At 35.8% G+C, this 26,121-nt stretch overlaps 1 protein-coding gene across 3 annotated transcripts; it reads left to right on the top strand.

The window, feature by feature from the left end:
- Positions 1-88: 88 nt before the first annotated feature.
- Positions 89-12,802, top strand: dock (SH2/SH3 adaptor protein dock). Of its 3 annotated transcripts, none has more exons than XM_064683500.1 (6): positions 89-551; positions 6,990-7,498; positions 8,929-9,133; positions 9,684-10,029; positions 10,100-10,567; positions 10,987-12,802. In XM_064683500.1, exons 2-6 carry the CDS (start codon positions 7,063-7,065, stop codon positions 11,194-11,196), a joined length of 1,665 nt encoding a protein of 554 aa, XP_064539570.1. In that variant the 5' UTR covers positions 89-551; positions 6,990-7,062; the 3' UTR covers positions 11,197-12,802. The 3 variants fall into 3 exon arrangements, with proteins under 3 accessions (XP_064539570.1, XP_064539569.1, XP_064539571.1); XM_064683499.1 differs by having other exon boundaries at positions 6,674-7,498; XM_064683501.1 differs by lacking the exons at positions 6,990-7,498; positions 8,929-9,133 and having other exon boundaries at positions 90-551.
- The last annotated feature ends 13,319 nt before the right edge of the window (positions 12,803-26,121 follow it).

The raw sequence follows: 26,121 nt of genomic DNA, 5'->3' as shown, positions 1-26,121 counted from the left end.
GAGCTTGCCTATCGATGCCACAGCTGTTCACAATAAGTACTCGATTCGTGAGAGTAAAAATATCGATGTGGGCGACACATAATATCGAAATTGTAGAGAGCGACGAAGAAGTGGCTCCGGTAAAATTGGTTAAAAATTATTAATCAAACGCGAAATAATTCTTAGAAATTATTGAATAGCATACATTGAATGTAACGTAGTGCGGTTGCGTCATTAACAACAAACGAAAAGTGTCAAATACAAGCGAAAACGTGATTTTCAACTGGCCAGCTATTATATATATACACATACAGACGAACAGATGTACACATAATGTACATTTAATGTAATATTATTATTATTAGTCGAGTGAACGTATGTTAAGTGAAAAAATACTGTTTGGCAGGCGCCTGAAAAACATTTGAATATTATTCGCAGTTGAGTGAAGAAAGTGCATTTTTATATGGTCGCTTCTGCTGCTGCACAAAGGGCTGGGGCCGTTGGCTGCTGCTAGGAGTTGCCGTCGTCATCGCCGTCGTCGTCGTCGTCGCCAAAAACTTTCGTCGTCTCCGGTAGGTACACACAAAATATACGGCTGCTCCTGTTTAGCTCCTGTTTTGTGTCTCGCTCATACTTACTCGTGTGCTCCGTGCTCCGTGCTCCGTGCTCAATCACTCTCTCTCTTTCTTGCTCTCTCTCAGAACTCGCTCGTATTTGTTATGTTTGGTTAAACTGTTCTCCCCATTTACATATTTATCGATTAACAGCGCCGTTTCGATTGCTCCACACCACCGACCAATACGGTACTTTTCCCAGGATAACACACATATGAAGGTGTCTGAGAAGGAAGCAAAAAATTGCGTATCTGCTGCGCTGCGCTCTCTCTGCACTTTCTCAGTTACTCTCTCTCGCTTACTCCGACTGCGTGCGCAAAAGCAACCCCCATTCGACCTAACATTTTTCTCTTCGAGCGCAATCCTTTTTATGCAACGCCTGCTCGTGTTTTCCTTCCGCCTTGGCTCGCATTGTACCATCTTTTGCAGTTTTTGGTAACCATGGTCGTCGCCATGCACACCGCCCGCGGCTATATATGTGTGTCAGCAATCTGTTCTCGCCACCCGCTCAACCCCCTGTGCGTTCAAACAACCACCGCCCGAACTTCGGATGCGCAGTTCACTTCGGGGCGCAGTTCAACCCACGACCCAAAATACACATGTCACAGGTTTCTCTTCAGCATCCATTCTAAATTCAAACTCTGGCGGCAACAACAACAACAGCTGCGCAAAATAACTAAATCAACTCGAATGCACTGAATTCAGTTCCGTTATTCTTTTCTATCAGTGCTGCCAGACTTTGGTCGTGGATATAGCTATATTGACACGTTAAAGTTGCCAGAAAAAAAGCTAAACATTTTTAGCTTTCTTCGGCGGATATCTCCTTAAGCCGGCTAATTTAATTAATGCCATTTCATATCTTACTTTTGAGTTAGCTTTTTTTATTATTATTATTATTTTTTTTTTCGTGCAAAAAGCGGTGTTAAGTAAACCACTTTTGTGGCAGAAAAAAGTATACGAAAATTACGCAAAAAAAAATCGACAATCTTTTTGAGGCACAAAGCTCCGAGGAGCTTTCACTCAGATTTTTGACGGGCTAAACTTGTTAAACCTTTTTCAGCAATTTAACTTTTTAATGGCTTAGTTAAAAGTAAAATGTCAATATTTTTAGATGAAAATATAAAAATTATAAGTTGAGCTATTTACATTTTTTTTTTAATTTTCTAGCTACTTGTTCCTTCTCATTGCTTGATCTAGCCATCTTTTAGCAGCTAGAATGCCAGCACTGATTCCGATGCTTATGTCCACATAATAGATGCACATTCATTTATAGAAATATATGTTTATAGCTTTCCACGCAAGCTGCCTGTGGCTGCCCTTTGGCTACGATAACGCCGCACCCTCGACTCACTCAATTTTCTTGTTGTTTTTAGTGCATTTCGTTGCACCATTTTCTGTGATTTAAGAGTATATTCGCCCCAACTCTATGAAGATCTGAAATAATAGAGAATTGTTTACTTTGTTTTCAATTAGTTTCAATAATTTTAAGGGCCACTTTTTCGTGTATTTCTTGATATGGTTGTTGCGTTGCCCATCCGTTGAATGGAACGAGCATTTCCTATCCGTGAAACAACTTTCCGCCTCATAAACCCGTCGAGCACGTGCAACTCTTTCAATTTTCTCTTTGACGAACTGTCTCCGAAACAAGACAAAGGCACTACCTTGGCAATGTCTTGACTCAAACAAAACATACAACAAATGCGACAATATAGATCGAAGTAGCAACTAGACTCAGCCCAGTTCAATGGCCATAAGCAGTAGCCATCCAAGCATTTCAATGTTTTAGCTCTGTTGGTGGCCTTGTGCCAGAGTTGCGCAGCGCCAGCTGGTGAAGCGCTACACGAAGTCACGTTTTTCTGTGTAAAATGTAAATTGTGCATCAATTTTATATAAGCTGCAGCCTATTTATTTATTTAAAAGTTGTTTAGTATAGTAAAATGTTAACTGCAGCTAACTTGTAACATTTGCAAGGTACTTCATTTGCATTGTAGATTGTACATTAATCTTACATAGGCTGCAGCTTATTGTGTATTTTACAGTTGTTTACTAAACTACATGTAACTGTTACCATTTGCAAGGCACTTCATCTGCATTGTATATATTTTTTGAATGCGAACTGAATTGTACATAAATTTTACATAAACTTCCGCTTATTGATTATTTTGAAGCTGTTTACTAAACTAAATGTTAACTCCATGTAACTGCTTACATTTGCAAGGCACTTCGTCTGCAATGTAAATATTTTTTTTTAAGCGATTTATATTACACATCCACTTTATATAAGTTCCAGCTTATTGTTTATTTTAAAGTTCTTTAGTATAGCAAAATGTTAACTGCAGCTAACTGGTCACATTTGCAAGGCACTTAATCTGCATTGTAAATATTTTTTATTAATGCGAATTGACCGCACAGCGATAGTCAGGCACATTATTTGTACAACAATGCGATTAGACATCTCAGCACTTGCCAGGCACTTTATCAGCCTGGTAAATATTTACAGTGCGATTATAAAGATAGTAATGCCGCCTTGTTTGTATGCCCCTGTAACTTTTGGGTTATCATTTCCAATTTCTTGGTCTCCAGCATAAACACGAAATGTCTGCACTTATGGTTTTTTGCTCATGTCTTCTCTACTGTCCCTGATATATTTATCCCCATGGCAGCTATCATCAACTGTACAATGAACATGAGAAAACGAGTCTTGCGCAAATATGAATATAATCTATTAAGTGGTTCTTTCGTTGCGCTCAGCTTTCTCTCGAGGCCAGACACTAAGCGAAAACCGAAACGAAAAACCCCAAAATAGACGGAAATGCTGACAGCGATACGGAAGATAAAATCACATTGTGTCAAACAAAAAAACAAAAAATGCTTTCGCCTTCACACACCGTACACATTTTCTTTCTATTTCGGAAAAAAAAACACAAAACTTATCGCTGATGACAGCAAATCTTTTGCTTTTGGCGAAGGTGTTGGTCGAAACACGCTAATCAAGCTTGCAGAACTTGCGAACTTGGCCTTCAACCCTGTCGAGTCACAAAAGTGAAGCCACAAAAAGCCGACTGAAAATCTAAAAATGTTCAATACCTTTTTGGGTCGCATAATTATTGATCTTAGCAAATGTTGTATGGCCTACGGCTGTTGACATTGACTTTGGTTACGCTTTGGCTTTGGCCAACAACCTCGCAAAGTTGGCTTCATAATGTAAACTGTCGATTATCTCTTTGCCATTTACCATTTACCTGCTGGGCATTGCGTAAACAGCAAATGCTACACGTCTGTCTCATAGAATTATTTTTGCTCTGCATTTTTGCGCTCGCGCAGGGCATGAACATTTTCTCATCAAGTATGTAACGCATGGAAGGGGGTTTTAGTTGTTCAGAAATAATAGTCTGTTGGCTGCAGGCAGTACTAATTTAAAGACTCAAAAGAATCGATGTACTATATCATATATATATATATATATATATATATAAAAGCTGAGGGAGCAATAGGTTAAAAACTAACTTAAAATGTCTTAAATCTATTTTGCTTTTAAAATCTCTTTACTCCAACATAGCTCTGGCATATCATATAGCTCCCATACGATCTATCAGTAAATTTATAAAACAAAACAATATTCTTTTAAACAAAGTATAGAAATATATTTCATTTTAAAGGGTATTCAAACTTCAGCGACCCGTTCATTATTTTTTTTCGCTCCTCGTTGTGCTACTTGTCCAAAGAGTTATTTACTTGAACAAAGTTAAAGCAAAGAATAGAAATATTTAATTTTAAAGGGTATTCAAACTTCACGTTTATTATTCACACGCTTATTATTCTTTTTTTTTCTCCCCCTCGCTGAGCTACTTGTCCAGAAAATATTGTTAGTTGGTTTGTCTTTGTGTTAAGTACGAGTCAACCCAATCCAATTTCAATTCCAATTCCATTTCCAATACCTGTTCGTGACTCATTGAGCGTTTTGGTCGTTTGCTCGTTTGGGCCAGTCCCAGCGCCAGACGCAATCTCGGCCGCGTTTCATAGCGGGTTTTTTTCTTCTTCTTCTCCGGTTATTGCTGCTGTGTGGATGCTGTTGCACGTACTGTGAGGCGACTCCCCGCGAGCCGCGTTGCCAAATCAATTGAAAATTCATCAATTAAAATCAAGTGGTTCCTCGTTTTTATACGCTAGCCTCAAGGGGTTGTTTGCCTTTTGTCACGAAATTTGTGAGTTGCAGTCAAGCAGGCAACTCCCAACCCATGTGGCATATATTATACCTGATCAGAATGTTAAGCTTAGATGACATAACTGTGTGTTGACCCTGGTGAACTAAGCTCTCCGTGAAGTTATCTGGCTAAAACTTGGTACAGCTGCTTCTTTTGACTACAGAAAGTGCTCAAATCGAAATGGGCCGGGTGGGATTACTATATCATAACTATATCATATCCTTCCACAGAAGGAATCGCTTGAGCCAGTCGATACAGCTGTGTGTGTCTCTTTTGACCCATGTGAACCAGCTCTCAGTAAAGTTAAAAAAATAAAACTTAGTACAGCTTCTTCTTTTGGATACAGATAGTGCACAAAACGAAATGGGCCGGATGGGATTAATATACTTATTGTCTATAGCTGCCATAGGAACAATCTGTTGATCTCAATCGATCTTTGTCTCTTTTGACCCATGTGAACTAAGCTCTCCGTGAAGTTATCTGGCTAAAACTTGGTACAGCTGCTTCTTTTGACTTTGGTGGGATTACTATATCATAAAGTTTCCATAGAAAGAATCGCTTGAGCCAGTCGATATAGTTGTGTGTGTCTCTTTTGACCCATGTGATAAAACTTGGTGCAGTTGCCTCCTTTGGCTAGATAGTACATAAATCGAAACGGACCATGTCTGATAATTAAATGATATAGCTGTCATAGGAAGAATCTTGTGTCTTTTTTGACCTATGTGAACTAAGCTCTCAATCAAGCTATCTATACAAAACTTCGTACAGCTGCTTCTTTTGGCTACAGAAAGTGAACAAATCGAAATGGAAAGGGTGGAATTACTCTATCATAAAGTTTCCATAGGAAGAATCGGTTGAGCTCAATCGATTTTGTGTCTCTTTTGACCCAATGTGAACTAAGCTCTCAATTAAGCTATCGAAAGAAAATTTACTTCCTACAGATAGTCCACAAATCGAAATGAGCCGGGTTGGTTTACTATATCATAGGAACAATCGGTCGAAAACTCGTTCCTTAACAACTTTTTTGTTTTCCAAGTTATCTTAACCAAACTTAGCATTTACGAGCTCCACGTTGTTACTCTCACATAAACAAAAATTTCAACAACATCTGATTGCTATATCGCATAGCTCTTATCTTTTATGAAGTCTGCAATTGCGAGCTTCAGCTCGCATAACTATATGTCTGTAAGGGTATCTTGACTTCGGCTTGCCGCTGTTAAATGTTCTGTGTTTTTTTTCGCATGTTTTTTATTTTATTGAATTGAATTCAATTACGAGTTTCAAATCTGAGTGTTGCTGCCCCATTTGAGTGGGGGCAACTTTCACTTGGCGTCCATTTCTCGCTTGGCCACATTTGTGGCCAGCAGTTGTCTGCCTCCAAGTAAATATGTCCATCAGCATAATGATCATTGCCATCATCATCATCATCAGCATTATCATCCCTAACACACACACACACACTTTCATCAGATCTCTGTCATATCCTAGCTCGAAGGCCCGTTTTTAATTCCTTTTATATATTTGTGCTTAAATTTGTTTTTTGCTTTTTTTTGCCAAATATATATGTATATATAGATATGTGTGTATGTATATCTATATTTTTAAGTATTTAAGCACTAGTTATAAATGCTTTCACGCAAATGCTTTTTTGAGTAACACACACACACAGCCAGACACACATACACACACACACACACAGACACGTATTAAGCTAAACACACACAGCTTTAATTTCATCTTGTTTACATTGTTTCTTCTTCTTCCTTTTACGTTTTCTCTTTCACATCTTTGTTTTGCATTCGCCGCATTCGTAACGTTTAATTTGCTGCCAAACAACAACAACAACAATTATCACAACAACAACAACAACAACAGCAGCAGAAATATGCGTTGGCTGAGGAAGCGGGCAACATGCAGCAACAGCACCAACAACAACAACAGCAACAGCAACACACAGCGTAACACGAACAACAACAACAACAACTACTCACCATAAAAACAGCAACAACTACAACTACAACATCTTCATCAACATCATTATCATAACAACAGCAACATAATCATCTTCATCTTCATCAACAACAACAACAACCGCGAATTGTTGTTGCTTTTGCTGCAACTTCTGCTGTTGCCAACACTTATTTGTTGTTGTTGTTTCCACATTTTGCCACAATTTGTATCTTCGACGCAGCATTTGGGAGCACATCAAAAGGAATTTTGTGCCCCATTCGCGCTTCTCAAGCCTTTGAGGAGCCCACACTGGAATGTTGGAATACCCACAGCGATTCGCGCGCAACATCCCCAACTCCTCCTCTGGCAACGCGAATAGCTCGCCGCAGTATCCGCCACAGCTGCCGCAGCACCAGAACTATCAGAGCTGTCGTCAATTGGCACCTGGCTCGCCCGCTCATCATCAGCGACACTCTTCGCTCTCCCACCACCATCAGCAGCAGCAGCAGCAGCAGCAGCAACAACTGCAGCAACTGCAACAGCAGCAATCGCTGCAGCATCATCGCACACTGTCGACAGCCTCCAGCTGCAGTGCCCAGCACAAAAGTGTGACCTTTGGCCAGCCAGCGAGCAGCGGCTGCCCGGCGCCGATCGACTACAGCAACGGCGGCAGCAGCAGCGGTAACTCCAGTTGCAGCGCCGGAACTGGCAACGCTGGACAACAATCAATGGCGGGCAACATGAAGCACGGTGAGTTATGCACATAATACTCTAAATATGGGCAATTCCGGCAGCTCGCGCTTGATATAAGGCAAAGATAAAGAAGAGTTCTGGTAACTTGTTCTCTTTTTGGAAGGCAAAGCTTTCACTAAGGAGTGGATCTATTAGTTCAATATATGCAACCATAAATATCGATTGTGCGTAAGAGAAGAGAAGAGAAGTCAGAAGAGCAGAGAAGATAGAAGATAGAAGTTAAAAGAAAAAAGTTAGAAGGTAGCAGATAGAAGGTAGAAGATAGAAGATAGAAGATATAAGATTGAAGGTAGAAGGTAGAAGGTAGAAGATAGAAGATAGAAGATAGAAGATAGAAAATAGAAAATAGAAAATAGAAAATAGAAGATAGAGGATAGAAGATAAAAGATAAAAGAGAAGAGAATATAGAAGGGAAGAGTATAGTAGAGTAGAGTAGAGAAAAGAAGAGAAGAAAATAAAATAAAAGAAAAGAAAAGAGATGGGATGGGATGATAGAAAAGGCGAGAAGAGAAGATTGAAGGGCAGAGAAAAGCAGATAGAAGAGAATAGAAAAGCAGATAGAAGATAAGAGAAAAGCAGATAGAAGAGAAGATAAGAGAAAAGCAGATAGAAGAGAAGATAAGAGAAAGGAAAAGAATATAAGACAAAGAACAGAATATATGATAGACAAAGAAGATACAAGAGATATTTATATCCGCTCTCTTCTATCGTCTAACATATAAATATGCTACCATAAATGTAACTGGATTCAGCGTATTTTTCATTATCATAATTAAAATTTAATGAAGTGGGTTTTGTGGTGGGAGCTGTTTCTAGGAAATGGGCAAATAAAATTGTGTGGCATATCTGAAATGGTTTTTGTAATATCAATTTATACTGATATAAAATTATGAGTAAATACTATTAAACCTGATAAATTGTTTTTCTTTATAACTTATTCAAGATTTTACTTACATCATTCTATATCTGAGCTTTTTTATGTGAATCAAAATGGTTTTCGCTTGAACCTATAAAAAAACAAAGTCTTCGCTTAGTCTTCCAAGTTTCCTAATGGAATTTATTTCAATAAAATCTGGGGAAATCTTTCATTCAATTTGTTATTATATCGTTGTAGTACCTTAGTTTGTTCTTCAAGCCATAAATTATTTAGTATTTTCAAAAGTAATGATTTATTGTTTTTATAGGTAAAGTTTTGGGGAAATTGGCAGAAACTTGTTTGGAAATTAATTTAATTTGGGAGACAATTTTTCTTTACTGGTTTTTCCATTAAAATTGGATTATAAATAAGTTCAAATAAGAGTAAAATGAAAGCAACAAAAAAAAGTTGTTTCTAGTTTTATGTTCAGCTATTTTCTGGAATTGCCCATGTACAAATACATGAATATTATCAATTGGAATTTTGACTAAACTGCATTTCTTTCTAACAGGCAAATCTCAGGAAGACGTTTGCTACGTGGTAGCCAAATACGATTATGCAGCCCAGGGGGCTCAGGAGTTGGATTTGCGGAAGAACGAGCGCTATTTGCTGCTGGATGATTCCAAGCATTGGTGGCGCGTCCAGAACAGTCGCAATCAATCCGGCTATGTGCCCAGCAACTATGTGAAGAAGGAGAAGCCCTCGCTCTTCGACAGGTGCGTGTTGCCCCCGGTTTCCGGTTGCAGAGCAATTCCATTCAGCCCATCCAACGAGTAAACCTCAAACAAAAAGAAAAGTGTATATAGCTATGAGAACTCACTAAAATTTAAGTATTCTTTTTATTCTGATTTCAGCAGAAAAAAGATACCAAAAAAAAAAAAGAAAAATATGTCGAGTTTGTTTTCTACTCCAAAATTTTTGCTTTCTTCTTGTAATTAGTTTCTTTTCGACTGCTTTTCGGCTTTTGTATTGTATAAACAAATTCGTTTAATGCTTTAGTTGTTTTTTAATATTCATTTCGAGTAGAAAGCCTTTAATATTTGTCCCTCCCCCACAAAACCCCGCACGCACCACAACCACACACAAATTGAAGCCCCACTCTGGTTGCCCCTCCACTGCAAGCCCAAGAAAGTAGGGCTAGCAAGAATCTCTTACACCCAAAAAAAAAAAAAGAAACCCCGTTGTTACATTCAGTAAAAATATATTTAAATAGTGGAATTATTTGTTATCTATATTTATGCTCCTTCTCTCGTGTCTCTCTTGTAGCATCAAGAAGAAGGTGAAAAAGGGTTCCGGCTCGAAGACTCTGCCCAATTGTTCGCCTTCACGCCAAATCGAGAGTCCAACCATGTCCCGGCGCTTGCCACCCGATCCGGCCGAGGCCATTGGCACCGCCATTGTTAAATACAACTATCAGGCGCAACAGCCGGACGAGCTCTCCCTGACCAAGGGCACACGCATACTCATACTGGAGAAATCGAACGATGGCTGGTGGCGTGGCCAGAGCGGCAATTCGGTTGGCTGGTTTCCCAGCAATTACACAACCGAAGATTGTGATAACGATGGCGAGATACACACCTATGCCATGGCGGAGAATGTGCTCGACATTGTGGTGGGTCTCTAGAAGCTAACTTAAATAAATGTAAATCCTTTCTTAAACTATACTTCCAATTCGCTTGCAGGTGGCGCTCTATAGCTTCACGTCGAACAATGACCAGGAGCTGTCGTTTGAGAAGGGCGATCGCCTCGAGATAGTTGACAGGCCCGCCTCCGATCCGGACTGGTATAAGGCACGCAATAATCAGGGTCAAGTCGGTTTAGTTCCACGCAATTATCTACAAGAGTTGAACGACTACTTGGCCACACCCTATCGCAATACCAGCGGCAATGCTGGCAATGGCAATGCCACCGGCAGCAATGGCGCCAATGCCACCGGCAACGGTGCCGGCGGCGGCGGCGGCGGAGGCGACTCCATGGAGCGCCGCAATGACTGCAATAACAAACAAACGCAGCCAAGTCAGCCCATCGAGCGACCCAATTTGGCGGGCAAATCCTGGTACTATGGCGCCATCACACGCAGCCAATGCGACACGGTCCTCAATGGCCATGGACACGATGGTGATTTCCTCATCAGAGACAGTGAGACTAATGTGAGTGCCCGCTGCAGATTCTTTGGGGCAATTCCCGGGTTAGCCAAAGACGACTCATATTTGTAAATCGTATCGAAGAAATAGCATCAAATTATTTTCCAATATGGAAATTATTATCTAAAGTGAGGCATGAAAATTGTACTAGACTAAAAGTATAAGTAAGTTTTGTTGCATTCGGATGGACTCCTTTGAGGAGCCCACCAAATAGACTGTACTCAAAATTTGGGCACTCGAGCTCTAGAAATTTCAAATATGTATTCATATAATCTGTCTGTTTCCAAGCGAGCTTATCTAACTAATCTCAGTCTTAAAACTATCGTCACATATTGTCTCGAGTATGTATATTTTGGAATTGCCCTTCTTTATATAAACCCCATCCACAAGTAACCAGCTTACTCATTATGCTATTTATCTTTCAGATGGGTGATTACTCGGTTTCCCTGAAGGCGCCCGGCCGCAACAAGCACTTCCGTGTCCACGTGGAGCAGAATATGTACTGCATTGGACAGCGAAAGTTCCATTCACTGGACCAGCTGGTCGAACACTACCAAAGAGCGCCCATCTATACGAACAAGCAGGGCGAGAAACTGTATCTGGTGCGGTCGCTGCCAAAGGCCAACGGCACGTAAATGGGCCCCGCTATCCAAACTCATCATCTATAGGTCATCAATTTAATATATTACTCGTAATATAACTAAATACAAACTTAAATACAACTTGATATGATATAGTATATACGTATCTAAACATGGCATAGCGCGTTGACCAAATTGTTTTCTCAGTTTTATATGCTTCGCAAGACAAATGGAAAAAAAATAGCGAGATAGAGAGAGAGAGAGTATGTATATAAATCGGTTAATTTCGATGCCGATTCATGTTCGAGTGCGTAATAGACAGACTTTTTGTACTTTTATAAAAATTATATACAAATTAACAATTAATTAATGCTTAATTCGGCGAGCTTTGATTCAGTTCTTTATTTTCATTTGTCGCAAAATTTTTTTTGTTGTGAAAGATAAAAAAGAAAGAACCAAAGGCTTCTTTTATTCGAAACACTCAATTCTAGATGTCAACATGCATTACATTTACATACTCTATATGTATAAATACATAATATACGATATTTAAACATTGTAGCCAAGTATTGTGTACACAGCAAAGCGCTTTTAAAAAACTGACTTAAGATATGTCTAGCTCTATGTGTGTGTGTGTATGTGTATGTGTGTGTGTGTCGTGTGTGTGTGTGAGTATGTGTGTGTGCACTGCAATTGCTTTGTAAACAATTTATAAAGCTCGCAATCCTGAGCCACATATATATGTATACCCAATCATACCAATATCTTATCGAGTATGTAAATATGTAGGCGGAACGCTTACAAACAGCTGAGAAAAAAAATAGAAACCAAAATTCAAGAGCTGCTTTGAAAAAAAAAAAGAAAGAAAATTTAATTGGCAAGATAAAGCTGCTTGACTTCTTCTTCTTCCACACACAGCCAGTCATTTTTTTGTTAAATTATATAAACATACGCATACCCATAATAATAATAATAATAATAAAAATAACTAAAGAAAAGCTGTTCTAGCCCCGCATAAATATAAACATAATCAACATCGTACGAAACACACATACTTAAGTGGAGCCTCCCCCTCTAATAAATTATAAATAAAATATATATATATATATGATACGCATATAAGCCATACTGTACAGTTGATGATGCAATGCCTAACCTAAGCACACTTTCATATATACATACTTTCTATTTATACCTTATACCTATTATTATTATTATTAATTTTATTAGTTTTATTATTATTATATTTATAAAGTAGAAGCCGCGATTCCAGCTTTAATTTTGTTTTTAATTATTACATTTTGTTTGACGTTTTATTTTTCCTTTATGCAATAATAATTTGTATTGATTTGTTTTTGATTTAGCTTAAGATTAGTGAGAAGTGAAGAGAATATCAATCTGATAATAGGACGGAACGCTGAGTGTTGACCAAAAGGTTGGCTCGTGGCAGGTTTAACAATAGGGTTTAAATGACTTTCGACTTTATTTCATATGCGAATTTTTAAAATATATATATATAAATACATAAAAATATAATGATTATATAATTTATAGTAATTTCAACAATTGCTAAAACCACAACTAGTACTAAAAACGAAAGAGAACAAACTAGAAATTATCCCGAAACGGAAATGAATAAAAATACATCAAATAAATTAAATGCAATTTGTGTTTTCCCCATTAAAGCTAAAGTCCTGATCCGCACAAGTCGAAAAACAAATAAATGTCATAATATAACCAAGATATTCAAACTTTGAATGGACTTTCACGAGTTCTGCCCGGGATCGAGCTTTATTTGGTCGAGATATAGCCATTTAAAGTTTTCGAAACAATTTCGATTTGAAATATGTATGCACATATTTATCTTGGGTAAATACAGTCCGATTTTAGAGTGATATACATATCTCTTTCAACTCGTGAGGATCTCGACTATCGATTGCCATTGGTATATATTTAAATATGCATTTTTATAAATGCAATTAAATCAAAATAGAGATTGAAATTATGTCCTTCTTAACAAAACAGCTATATCATCGATGCCATCCGCTTGCAAACTCCGTCCTGTGTCCAACAAATCGAATGATCCACGGTTGTCCTGGCAGTTTACGAGACATCAAGGAGATTTTTCATCTCACCCATACATATGCGGATGCTTGGTTGCAATTAATATTTAAAATTTAACGGTCGCTAAAATCCATTCGGCATGTCGGCTGTGTCGCAAAATTTCAACAAAATTCAGCTGAAGTAACAGGCGAACAGCAATGCCAGCAGGTAGCCAAAAGTCGGAGACACCGGAATTAACACAGATTGTGCCATTGGTCATATATATGTATAATGCCAAGCGAAAATGCATGATGGCTGCTCGGCGCAATAACTTTTGTTTTGGTTCCTATGCACATTCGTCAATACATATAGGAGAATCATTGACTAATAGTGATGCCTAGATACGGAAGTGATGCGTCGGATTTGGCTGAATAATGCAATATCCGCAAAAGCTAGCTATTTATTTTTATAAATCTAAATACTCTCACAAGCCCAAGAAAATCATCGGGCCAAGATCGGACTCAAGTTACTTAGTTTGTAGGCATACTTAAAAATAAATCGCTAGTTTTAGCGGATACGGCATTATTTAGCTAAATCCACAGCATCACTAGCGTGTATGGGCATCCCTATTAGGCAATGCTTCTTTTATACAGTTTTGCGACAACAACAATGCTAACGGTCGATATGTATTGACGAATGTGCTTAGGAACCAAAACAAAAGGATAGTTACAGTTATTTCGCCGAGCAGCCATCATGCATTTTCGATCGACCAATGGCGCGCCGGCGCACAATCTGTTTTAATTGTGCTGTCTCCGACATTTGGCTACCTGCTGGCATTGATGTTCGCCTGGTAGTTCAGATTAATTTTGTTAAAATTTTGCGACACAGTCGACATGCCGAATGGAATTTGGCGACCGTTAAATTTTAAATATTAATTGCAACCAAGCATCGGCATATGTATGGGTGAGATGTAAAATCTCCTTGATGTCTCGTAAACTGCCAGGATAACCGTGGACCATTCGATTTGTTGGAGTCAGGACTCATCGGAGCTTGCAAGCGTAAACTTAATATCAAATAAATTTAACCCGATCCAGGAACTATATATAGTTTAATTTAATCCGCATTGTAATACTTGACCCAAATTAATCAAAAAATGCAGTGGTTATCACGTTTCTTGCTAAACTTTTGTATTGTGTATTTTTTAATGCCAATCGATAGTACTGATCCTTGCGAGTGCAATATGGTATAAAATTCCCAAATCGGACAGTATTTGGCCGAGATATTAGAAAAAATCATCAGAAAAGGTTGACTTTACAAACGAATCGGTTTTTGGTCAACCACTTTTTTTAACCCATCGATTTTTAAAATGTTTGAATGCAGATTGATAGTAGGGATCCCTACGAATTCAAAAAAGGTATAACATTTCAAAATCTGACAGTATTTACCCGAGATATTCAATAAAAATCATCAAATAAGTTTTGATTTTCGAACCGACCGCGAATTTCCGAAAAAACGTGATGTAACCCCTTGCCATTTTGTTGATTTTGGTCAAAATTTAGATTTTTATTTTAGAGATCCCTACGAATTCAAAAAGGTATAACATTTCAAAATTTGACAGTATTTACCCGAGATATTCAATAAAAATCATCAAAAAAGTTTTTATGTAACCCCTTGCCATTTTGTTGATTTTGGTCAAAATTTAGATTTTTATTTTAGAGATCCCTACGAATTCAAAAAGGTATAACATTTCAAAATTTGACAGTATTTACCCGAGATATTCAATAAAAATCATCAAAAAAGTTTTTATGTAACCCCTTGCCATTTTGTTGATTTTGGTGAAAATTTAGATTTTTATTTTTTTGATGCCAATCGATAGTACTGATCCTTACGAGTCCATAATGGTATAAAATTCCCAAATCGGACAGTATTAGGCCGAGATATTACAAAAAATCATCAGAAAAGGTGTCCGACTTTACATAACAGAATCGGTTTTTGGTACAACCACTTTTTTTAGACAACATATCGCCATTTTTAAAATGTTTGAATGCAGATTGATAGTAGGGAGTCCCTGACGAATTCAAAAAGGTATAACATTTCAAAATCTGACAGTATTTACCCGAGATATTCAATAAAAATCATCAAAAAAGTTTTGATTTTCGAACCGACCGCGAATTTGCGAAAAAACGTGATGTAACCCCTTGCCATTTTGTTGATTTTGGTCAAAATTTAGATTTTTATTTTTTTGATGCCAATCGATAGTACTGATCCTTACGAGTCCAAAATGGTATAAAACTCCCAAATCGGACAGTATTTGGCCGAGATATTACAAAAAATCATCAGAAAAGGTTGACTTTACAAACGAATCGGTTTTTGGTCAACCACTTTTTTTAACCCATCGATTTTTAAAATGTTTGAATGCAGATTGATAGTAGGGATCCCTACGAATTCAAAAACGGATAACATTTCAAAATTGGACTAGTATTTACCCGAGATATTCAATAAAAATCATCAAAAAAGTTTTGATTTTCGAACCGACCCCGAATTTGCGAAAAAACGTGATGTAACCCCTTGCCATTTTGTTGATTTTGGTCAAAATTTAGAATTTTATTTTTTTGATGCCAATCGATAGTACTGATCCTTACGAGTCCAAAATGGTATAAAACTCCCAAATCGGACAGTATTTGGCCGAGATATTACAAAAAATCATCAGAAAAGGTTGACTTTACAAACGAATCGGTTTTTGGTCAACCACTTTTTTTAACCCATCGATTTTTAAAATGTTTGAATGCAGATTGATAGTAGGGATCCCTACGAATTCAAAAAGGTATAACATTTCAAAATCTGACAGTATTTACCCGAGATATTCAATAAAAATCATCAAAAAAGTTTTGATTTTCGAACCGACCCCGAATTTGCGAAAAAACGTTATGTAACCCCTTGCCATTTTGTTGATTTTGGTCAAAATTTAGAATTTTATTTTTTTGATGCCAATCGATAGTACTGATCCTTACGAGTCCAAAATGGTATAAAACTCCCAAATCGGACAGTATTAGGCCGAGATATTACAAAAAATCATCAGAAAAGGTTGACTTTACAAACGAATCGGTTTTTGGTCAACCACTTTTTTTATCCCATCGATTTTTAAAATGTTTGAATGCAGATTGATAGTAGGGATCCCTACGAATTCAAAAAGGTATATAATTTCAAAATCTGACAGTATTTACCCGAGATATTCAATAAAAATCATCAAAAAAGTTTTGATTTTCGAACCGACCGCGAATTTGCGAAAAAACGTGATGTAACCCCTTGCCATTTTGTTGATTTTGGTCAAAATTTAGAATTTTATTTTTTTGATGCCAATCGATAGTACTGATCCTTACGAGTCCAAAATGGTATAAAACTCCCAAATCGGACAGTATTAGGCCGAGATATTACAAAAAATCATCAGAAAAGGTTGACTTTACAAACGAATCGGTTTTTGGTCAACCACTTTTTTTATCCCATCGATTTTTAAAATGTTTGAATGCAGATTGATAGTAGGGATCCCTACGAATTCAAAAAGGTATATACATTTCAAAATCTGACAGTATTTACCCGAGATATTCAATAAAAATCATCAAACAAGTTTTGATTTTCGAACCGACCGCGAATTTGCGAAAAAACGTGATGTAACCCCTTGCCATTTTGTTGATTTTGGTCAAAATTTAGAATTTTATTTTTTTGATGCCAATCGATAGTACTGATCCTTACGAGTCCAAAATGGTATAAAACTCCCAAATCGGACAGTATTTGGCCGAGATATTACAAAAAATCATCAGAAAAGGTTGACTTTACAAACGAATCGGTTTTTGGTCAACCACTTTTTTTAACCCATCGATTTTTAAAATGTTTGAATGCAGATTGATAGTAGGGATCCCTACGAATTCAAAAAGGTATAACATTTCAAAATCTGACAGTATTTACCCGAGATATTCAATAAAAATCATCAAAAAAGTTTTGATTTTCGAACCGACCGCGAATTTCCGAAAAAACGTGATGTAACCCCTGCCATTTTGTTGATTTTGGTCAAAATTTAGATTTTTATTTTTTTGATGCCAATCGATAGTATGGGTCCTTAAGAGTCCAAAATGGTATAAAATTCCCAAATCGGACAGTATTTGGCCGAGATATTACAAAAAATCATCAGAAAAGGTTGACTTTACAAACGAATCGGTTTTTGGTCAACCACTTTTTTTAACCCATCGATTTTTAAAATGTTTGAATGCAGATTGATAGTAGGGATCCCTACGAATTCAAAAAGGTATAACATTTCAAAATCTGACAGTATTTACCCGAGATATTCAATAAAAATCATCAAAAAAGTTTTGATTTTCGAACCGACCCCGAATTTGCGAAAAAACGTGATGTAACCCCTTGCCATTTTGTTGATTTTGGTCAAAATTTAGATTTTTATTTTTTTGATGCCAATCGATAGTATGGGTCCTTAAGAGTCCAAAATGGTATAAAATTCCCAAATCGGACAGTATTAGGCCGAGATATTACAAAAAATCATCAGAAAAGGTTGACTTTACAAACGAATCGGTTTTTGGTCAACCACTTTTTTTAACCCATCGATTTTTAAAATGTTTGAATGCAGATTGATAGTAGGGATCCCTACGAATTCAAAAAGGTATAACATTTCAAAATCTGACAGTATTTACCCGAGATATTCAATAAAAATCATCAAAAAAGTTTGGATTTTCGAACCGACCGCGAATTTGCGAAAAAACGTGATGTAACCAATGCCAATCGATAGTACTGATCCTTACGAGTCCAAAATGGTATAAAACTCCCAAATCGGACAGTATTTGGCCGAGATATTACAAAAAATCATCAGAAAAGGTTGACTTTACAAACGAATCGGTTTTTGGTCAACCACTTTTTTTATCCCATCGATTTTTAAAATGTTTGAATGCAGATTGATAGTAGGGATCCCTACGAATTCAAAAAGGTATATAATTTCAAAATCTGACAGTATTTACCCGAGATATTCAATAAAAATCATCAAAAAAGTTTTGATTTTCGAACCGACCGCGAATTTGCGAAAAAACGTGATGTAACCCCTTGCCATTTTGTTGATTTTGGTCAAAATTTAGATTTTTATTTTTTTGATGCCAATCGATAGTACTGATCCTTACGAGTCCAAAATGGTATAAAACTCCCAAATCGGACAGTATTTGGCCGAGATATTACAAAAAATCATCAGAAAAGGTTGACTTTACAAACGAATCGGTTTTTGGTCAACCACTTTTTTTAACCCATCGATTTTTAAAATGTTTGAATGCAGATTGATAGTAGGGATCCCTACGAATTCAAAAAGGTATAACATTTCAAAATCTGACAGTATTTACCCGAGATATTCAATAAAAATCATCAAAAAAGTTTTGATTTTCGAACCGACCGCGAATTTCCGAAAAAACGTGATGTAACCCCTTGCCATTTTGTTGATTTTGGTCAAAATTTAGATTTTTATTTTTTTGATGCCAATCGATAGTACTGATCCTTACGAGTCCAAAATGGTATAAAATTCCCAAATCGGACAGTATTTGGCCGAGATATTACAAAAAATCATCAGAAAAGGTTGACTTTACAAACGAATCGGTTTTTGGTCAACCACTTTTTTTAACCCATCGATTTTTAAAATGTTTGAATGCAGATTGATAGTAGGGATCCCTACGAATTCAAAAAGGTATAACATTTCAAAATCTGACAGTATTTACCCGAGATATTCAATAAAAATCATCAAAAAAGTTGATTTTCGAACCGACCCGAATTTGAAAAACGTGATGTAACCCCTTGCCATTTTGTTGATTTTGGTGAAAATTTAGATTTTTATTTTTTTGATGCCAATCGATAGTACTGATCCTTACGAGTCCATAATGGTATAAAATTCCCAAATCGGACAGTATTAGGCCGAGATATTACAAAAAATCATCAGAAAAGGTTGACTTTACAAACGAATCGGTTTTTGGTCAACCACTTTTTTTAACATATCGATTTTTAAAATGTTTGAATGCAGATTGATAGTAGGGATCCCTACGAATTCAAAAACGGTATAACATTTCAAAATTGGACTAGTATTTACCCGAGATATTCAATAAAAATCATCAAAAAAGTTTTGATTTTCGAACCGACCCCGAATTTGCGAAAAAACGTGATGTAACCCCTTGCCATTTTGTTGATTTTGGTTCAAAATTAGAATTTTATTTTTTTGATGCCAATCGATTTTACTGATCCTTACGAGTCGAAAATGGTATAAAATTCCCAAATCGACAGTATTTGGCCGAGATATTCAAAAAATCATCAAAAAAGGTTGACTTTACAAACGAATCGGTTTTTGGTCAACCATTTTTTTAACAGATCGATTTAAAATGTTTGAATGCAGATTGATAGTGGGGATCCCCTTCCGAATTCAAAAAGGTATAACATTTCAAAATCTGACAGTATTTACCCGAGATATTCAATAAAAATCATCAAAAAAGTTTTGATTTTCGAACCGACCGCGAATTTCGAAAAAACGTGATGTAACCCCTTGCCATTTTGTTGATTTTGGTCAAAATTTAGATTTTTATTTTTTTGATGCCAATCGATAGTACTGATCCTTACGAGTCCAAAATGGTATAAAACTCCCAAATCGGACAGTATTTGGCCGAGATATTACAAAAAATCATCAGAAAAGGTTGACTTTACAAACGAATCGGTTTTTGGTCAACCACTTTTTTTAACCCATCGATTTTTAAAATGTTTGAATGCAGATTGATAGTAGGGATCCCTACGAATTCAAAAAGGTATAACATTTCAAAATCTGACAGTATTTACCCGAGATATTCAATAAAAATCATCAAAAAAGTTTTGATTTTCGAACCGACCGCGAATTTGCGAAAAAACGTGATGTAACCCCTTGCCATTTTGTTGATTTTGGTCAAAATTTAGATTTTTATTTTTTTGATGCCAATCGATAGTACTGATCCTTACGAGTCCAAAATGGTATAAAACTCCCAAATCGGACAGTATTTGGCCGAGATATTACAAAAAATCATCAGAAAAGGTTGACTTTACAAACGAATCGGTTTTTGGTCAACCACTTTTTTTAACATATCGATTTTTAAAATGTTTGAATGCAGATTGATAGTAGGGATCCCTACGAATTCAAAAAGGTATATAATTTCAAAATCTGACAGTATTTACCCGAGATATTCAATAAAAATCATCAAAAAAGTTTTGATTTTCGAACCGACCGCGAATTTGCGAAAAAACGTGATGTAACCCCTTGCCATTTTGTTGATTTTGGTCAAAATTTAGATTTTTATTTTTTTGATGCCAATCGATAGTACTGATCCCTACGAGTCCAAAATGGTATAAAACTCCCAAATCGGACAGTATTTGGCCGAGATATTACAAAAAATCATCAGAAAAGGTTGACTTTACAAACGAGTCGGTTTTTGGTCAACCACTTTCTTAAACCCATAGATTTTTAAAATGTTTGAATGCAGATTAATAGTAGGGATCCCTACGAATTCAAAAAGGTATAACATTTCAAAATCTGACAGTATTTACCCGAGATATTCAATAAAAATCATCAAAAAAGTTTTGATTTTCGAACCGACCGCGAATTTCCGAAAAAACGTGATGTAACCCCTTGCCATTTTGTTGATTTTGGTCAAAATTTAGATTTTTATTTTTTTGATGCCAATCGATAGTACTGATCCTTACGAGTCCAAAATGGTATAAAATTCCCAAATCGGACAGTATTAGGCCGAGATATTACAAAACATCATCAGAAAAGGTTGACTTTACAAACGAATCGGTTTTTGGTCAACCACTTTTTTTAACCCATCGATTTTTAAAATGTTTGAATGCAGATTGATAGTAGGGATCCCTACGAATTCAAAAAGGTATAACATTTCAAAATCTGACAGTATTTACCCGAGATATTCAATAAAAATCATCAAAAAAGTTTTGATTTTCGAACCGACCGCGAATTTGCGAAAAAACGTGATGTAACCCCTTGCCATTTTGTTGATTTTGGTCAAAATTTAGATTTTTATTTTTTTGATGCCAATCGATAGTACTGATCCTTACGAGTCCAAAATGGTATAAAATTCCCAAATCGGACAGTATTTGGCCGAGATATTACAAAAAATCATCAGAAAAGGTTGACTTTACAAACGAATCGGTTTTTGGTCAACCACTTTTTTTAACCCATCGATTTTTAAAATGTTTGAATGCAGATTGATAGTAGGGATCCCTACGAATTCAAAAAGGTATAACATTTCAAAATCTGACAGTATTTACCCGAGATATTCAATAAAAATCATCAAAAAAGTTTTGATTTTCGAACCGACCCCGAATTTGCGAAAAAACGTGATGTAACCCCTTGCCATTTTGTTGATTTTGGTCAAAATTTAGATTTTTATTTTTTTGATGCCAATCGATAGTATGGGTCCTTAAGAGTCCAAAATGGTATAAAATTCCCAAATCGGACAGTATTTGGCCGAGATATTACAAAAAATCATCAGAAAAGGTTGACTTTACAAACGAATCGGTTTTTGGTCAACCACTTTTTTTAACCCATCGATTTTTAAAATGTTTGAATGCAGATTGATAGTAGGGATCCCTACGAATTCAAAAAGGTATAACATTTCAAAATCTGACAGTATTTACCCGAGATATTCAATAAAAATCATCAAAAAAGTTTGGATTTTCGAACCGACCCGAATTTGCGAAAAAACGTGATGTAACCCCTTGCCATTTTGTTGATTTTGGTCAAAATTTAGATTTTTATTTTTTTGATGCCAATCGATAGTATGGGTCCTTACGAGTCCAAAATGGTATAAAATTCCCAAATCGGACAGTATTTGGCCGAGATATTACAAAAAATCATCAGAAAAGGTTGACTTTACAAACGAATCGGTTTTTGGTCAACCACTTTTTTTAACACATCGATTTTTAAAATGTTTGAATGCAGATTGATAGTAGGGATCCCTACGAATTCAAAAAGGTATAACATTTCAAAATCTGACAGTATTTACCCGAGATATTCAATAAAAATCATCAAAAAAGTTTGGATTTTCGAACCGACCGCGAATTTGCGAAAAAACGTGATGTAACCAATGCCAATCGATAGTACTGATCCTTACGAGTCCAAAATGGTATAAAACTCCCAAATCGGACAGTATTTGGCCGAGATATTCAAAAAATCATCAGAAAGGTTGACTTTACAAACGAATCGGTTTTTGGTCAACCACTTTTTTTAACATATCGATTTTTAAAATGTTTGAATGCAGATTGATAGTAGGGATCCCTACGAATTCAAAAAGGTATAAAATTTCAAAATCGGACAGTATTTACCCGAGATATTCAATAAAAATCATCAAAAAAGTTTTGATTTTCGAACCGACCGCGAATTTGCAAAAAACGTGATGTAACCCCTTGATTTTTTGATTTTGGTCAAAATTTAGATTATTATTATGTTTTAAGATGTCCAATCGATAGTACTGATCCCTACGAGTCCAAAATGGTATAAAACTCCCAAATCGAACAGTATTTGGCCGAGATATTACAAAAAATCATCAGAAAAGGTTGACTTTACAAACGAGTCGGTTTTTGGTCAACCACTTTCTTAAACACATAGATTTTTAAAATGTTTGAATGCAGATTGATAGTAGGGATCCCTACGAATTCAAAAAGGTATAACATTTCAAAATCGGACAGTATTTAGCCGAGATATTCAATAAAAATCATCAAAAAAGTTTTGATTTTCGAACCGACCGCGAATTTCGAAAAAACGTGATGTAACCCCTTGCCATTTTGTTGATTTTGGTCAAAATTTAGATTTGTATTTTTTTGATGCCAATCGATAGTACTGATCCTTACGAGTCCAAAATGGTATAAAATTCCCAAATCGGACAGTATTAGGCCGAGATATTCAAAAAAATCATCAAAAAAGGTTGACTTTACAAACGAATCGGTTTTTGGTCAACCACTTTTTTTAACCCATCGTTTTTGAAAATGTTTGAATGCAGATTGATAGTAGGGATCCCTACGAATTCAAAAAGGTATAACATTTCAAAATCTGACAGTATTTACCCGATGTCAATCATAAGTTTTTTTCGAACCGACCGCGAATTTGAAAAAACGTGACCCCTTGCCATTTTGTTGATTTTGGTCAAAATTAGATTTTTATTTTTTTGATGCCAATCGATAGTACTGATCCTTACGAGTCAAAATGGTATAAAATTCCCAAATCGGACAGTATTTGGCCGAGATATTACAAAAAATCATCAGAAAAGGTTGACTTTACAAACGAATCGGTTTTTGGTCAACCACTTTTTTTAACATATTTAACATATCGATTTTTAAAATGTTTGAATGCAGATTGATTGTAGGGATCCCTACGAATTCAAAAAGGTATATAATTTCAAAATCTGACAGTATTTACCCGAGATATTCAATAAAAATCATCAAAAAAGTTTTGATTTTCGAACCGACCGCGAATTTCCGAAAAAACGTGATGTAACCCCTTGCCATTTTGTTGATTTTGGTCAAAATTTAGATTTTTATTTTTTTGATGCCAATCGATAGTACTGATCCCTACGAGTCCAAAATGGTATAAAACTCCCAAATCGGACAGTATTTGGCCGAGATATTACAAAAAATCATCAGAAAAGGTTGACTTTACAAACGAATCGGTTTTTGGTCAACCACTTTTTTTAACATATTTAACATATCGATTTTTAAAATGTTTGAATGCAGATTGATAGTAGGGATCCCTACGAATTCAAAAAAGGTATAACATTTCAAAATCTGACAGTATTTACCCGAGATATTCAATAAAAATCATCAAAAAAGTTTTGATTTTCGAACCGACCGCGAATTTGCAAAAAACCGAATGTAACCCCTTGCCATTTTGTTGATTTTGGTCAAAATTTAGATTTTTATGTTTTTGATGCCAATCGATAGTACTGATCCCTACGAGTCCAAAATGGTATAAAATACCCAAATCGGACAGTATTAGGCCGAGATATTACAAAAAATCATCAGAAAAGGTTGACTTTACAAACGAATCGGTTTTTGGTCAACCACTTTTTTTAACCCATCGATTTTTAAAATGAATGCAGATTGATAGTAGGGATCCCTACGAATTCAAAAAAGGTATAACATTTCAAAATCTGACAGTATTTACCCGAGATATTCAATAAAAATCATCAAAAAAGTTTTGATTTTCGAATCGACCCCGAATTTGCGAAAAACGTGATGTAAAAACGTGTTTAACAGTGCGCTGCAACCGTTAATTTTTAAACTTTAATTTAATTGAGCATAAAGCTTTCAAGCTCATTTTGCTGGGATTTGGAACTATAGGTTCCCCAGGACCTTATCAATGGTATGATAAAGCCAAGGATATTTGGATCATCTAAGAACCATAGAGGACCCACCCAGTCTTCCCGGGATCGGACATTATTTGGCCGAGATTTGGCGATTTCTTCTATGAAAATGCTTTTTCTTTCGTAAATTAAATTAATTTTGGAATAACTATATGAAATCATATAAAATGTTATTCACCGATTGCAGAAATTCCACTCCGATGAGTAAAATGGGGCTGACATTCCATTTTGAATTCGTCAACTTGCACAAAAAATGAATGCAACATTTAAAATATTTTTGTTTTTCTTAGTTTTTATTGAAAGTTGTAAATTTAAATAATTTGTTTTAAGGCTTCGAGATAATGTTTGACATACGCTAAGGCTAAATATGGAAAAAATTCAACTTGCTTCTTATTTGGACTCGTATTATTCAAACAATCCCGATGTTGTATTGTTTTTTTTTCAGCAATGAAATCGCGCTATATCATAACATATATATACTTGTTGATAAGTATATAAAGAGATATATATATATATATTTTATTTTTTATCATCGCAATTAACAAACTTTAACTTCTTGTGTTGAGCAAACTAACCCATCTAAGTGTGTGTGTTGGTTGGTTGTGGTTTATTTATCATAGTTGATTAACACTTATTAAAACAAGAAGCATTTAATTTAGGTACAAAAGCATATATGTATTACATGTACTCGTATATATAGATATATATATATATGTATATCATATTAGGTAAGTATATTATATGATAGTTAGTTATAATGAACAGTTTTATAATCTTATTAAGGCCACACAATCAAGAACTGACAAGAGTTTCGTAGAGCGAAACAAGCGCGTTGAAAGGAAACCCCAAAGAAATAGGGCAGAGAGCTGACAACAAGTATGCGATGACAATGCTAAAGATAGGGTATACAATGTTCGACAAGTTTCAGGGGAAAAAAACAATTAAAAAAATTTAAACGAAACACAAACTAAACCCGCATCGGCTGAGGATGGGCTCTGCGCTACCAATAAGAGCTTACAGATACTTGTTTTTAGTAATTATTATAAATATATATAATGCATATATATATAAATATATATATATATGTATTAATATGCATGTATGTGTATGCATGTGCATGTGTATATGCATTTAGTTTAAGTAAGGCTAAACACACGAGAAAGTTAAGTTTAGTAAAAAGTCTACAGATGCTGAAGGCAAACGCTAATTACAAATTTTTAGTTACACGCAAATCGTATACATATATAAATTTATATATATATATCTGTGGGTGCATATGGATGTGTGCTTTTGCCGTATAAATATGTATGAGAGTTAGAGCTTTTGTAAAAGAATATATATATATACATGGGTATATATATTGCACGATCCGTTCAAATGGATACCAATTCAGCAAGTAGCACAGACTACGTTATCTATATATATATATATATATATATATATATATACACACACACGCATATGCCTATGTATATACACCTTTATATATATTTTATAGTTGTATAGCTATTGT

The sequence above is a fragment of the Drosophila montana genome, unplaced genomic scaffold (assembly GCF_035044405.1).
Source record: "Drosophila montana isolate Dmon_TW-CO22-7 unplaced genomic scaffold, ASM3504440v1 contig_2626_1, whole genome shotgun sequence".
In the NCBI taxonomy this organism is placed as follows: Eukaryota; Metazoa; Arthropoda; class Insecta; order Diptera; family Drosophilidae; genus Drosophila; species Drosophila montana.
Note: the sequence above shows the minus strand (reverse complement) of the source record. Positions and strands in the feature narration are given on the sequence as shown.

Bases quoted from the DNA above. Each gene is read 5' to 3' on its own strand.
- dock (XM_064683500.1), top strand. From the start codon at position 7,063: ATGTTGGAATACCCACAGCGATTCGCGCGCAACATCCCCAACTCCTCC. The intron at 7,499-8,928 runs GTGAGTTATGCA...TCTTTCTAACAG, and splicing joins GGCGGGCAACATGAAGCACG to GCAAATCTCAGGAAGACGTT. The intron at 10,030-10,099 runs GTGGGTCTCTAG...ATTCGCTTGCAG, and splicing joins AGAATGTGCTCGACATTGTG to GTGGCGCTCTATAGCTTCAC.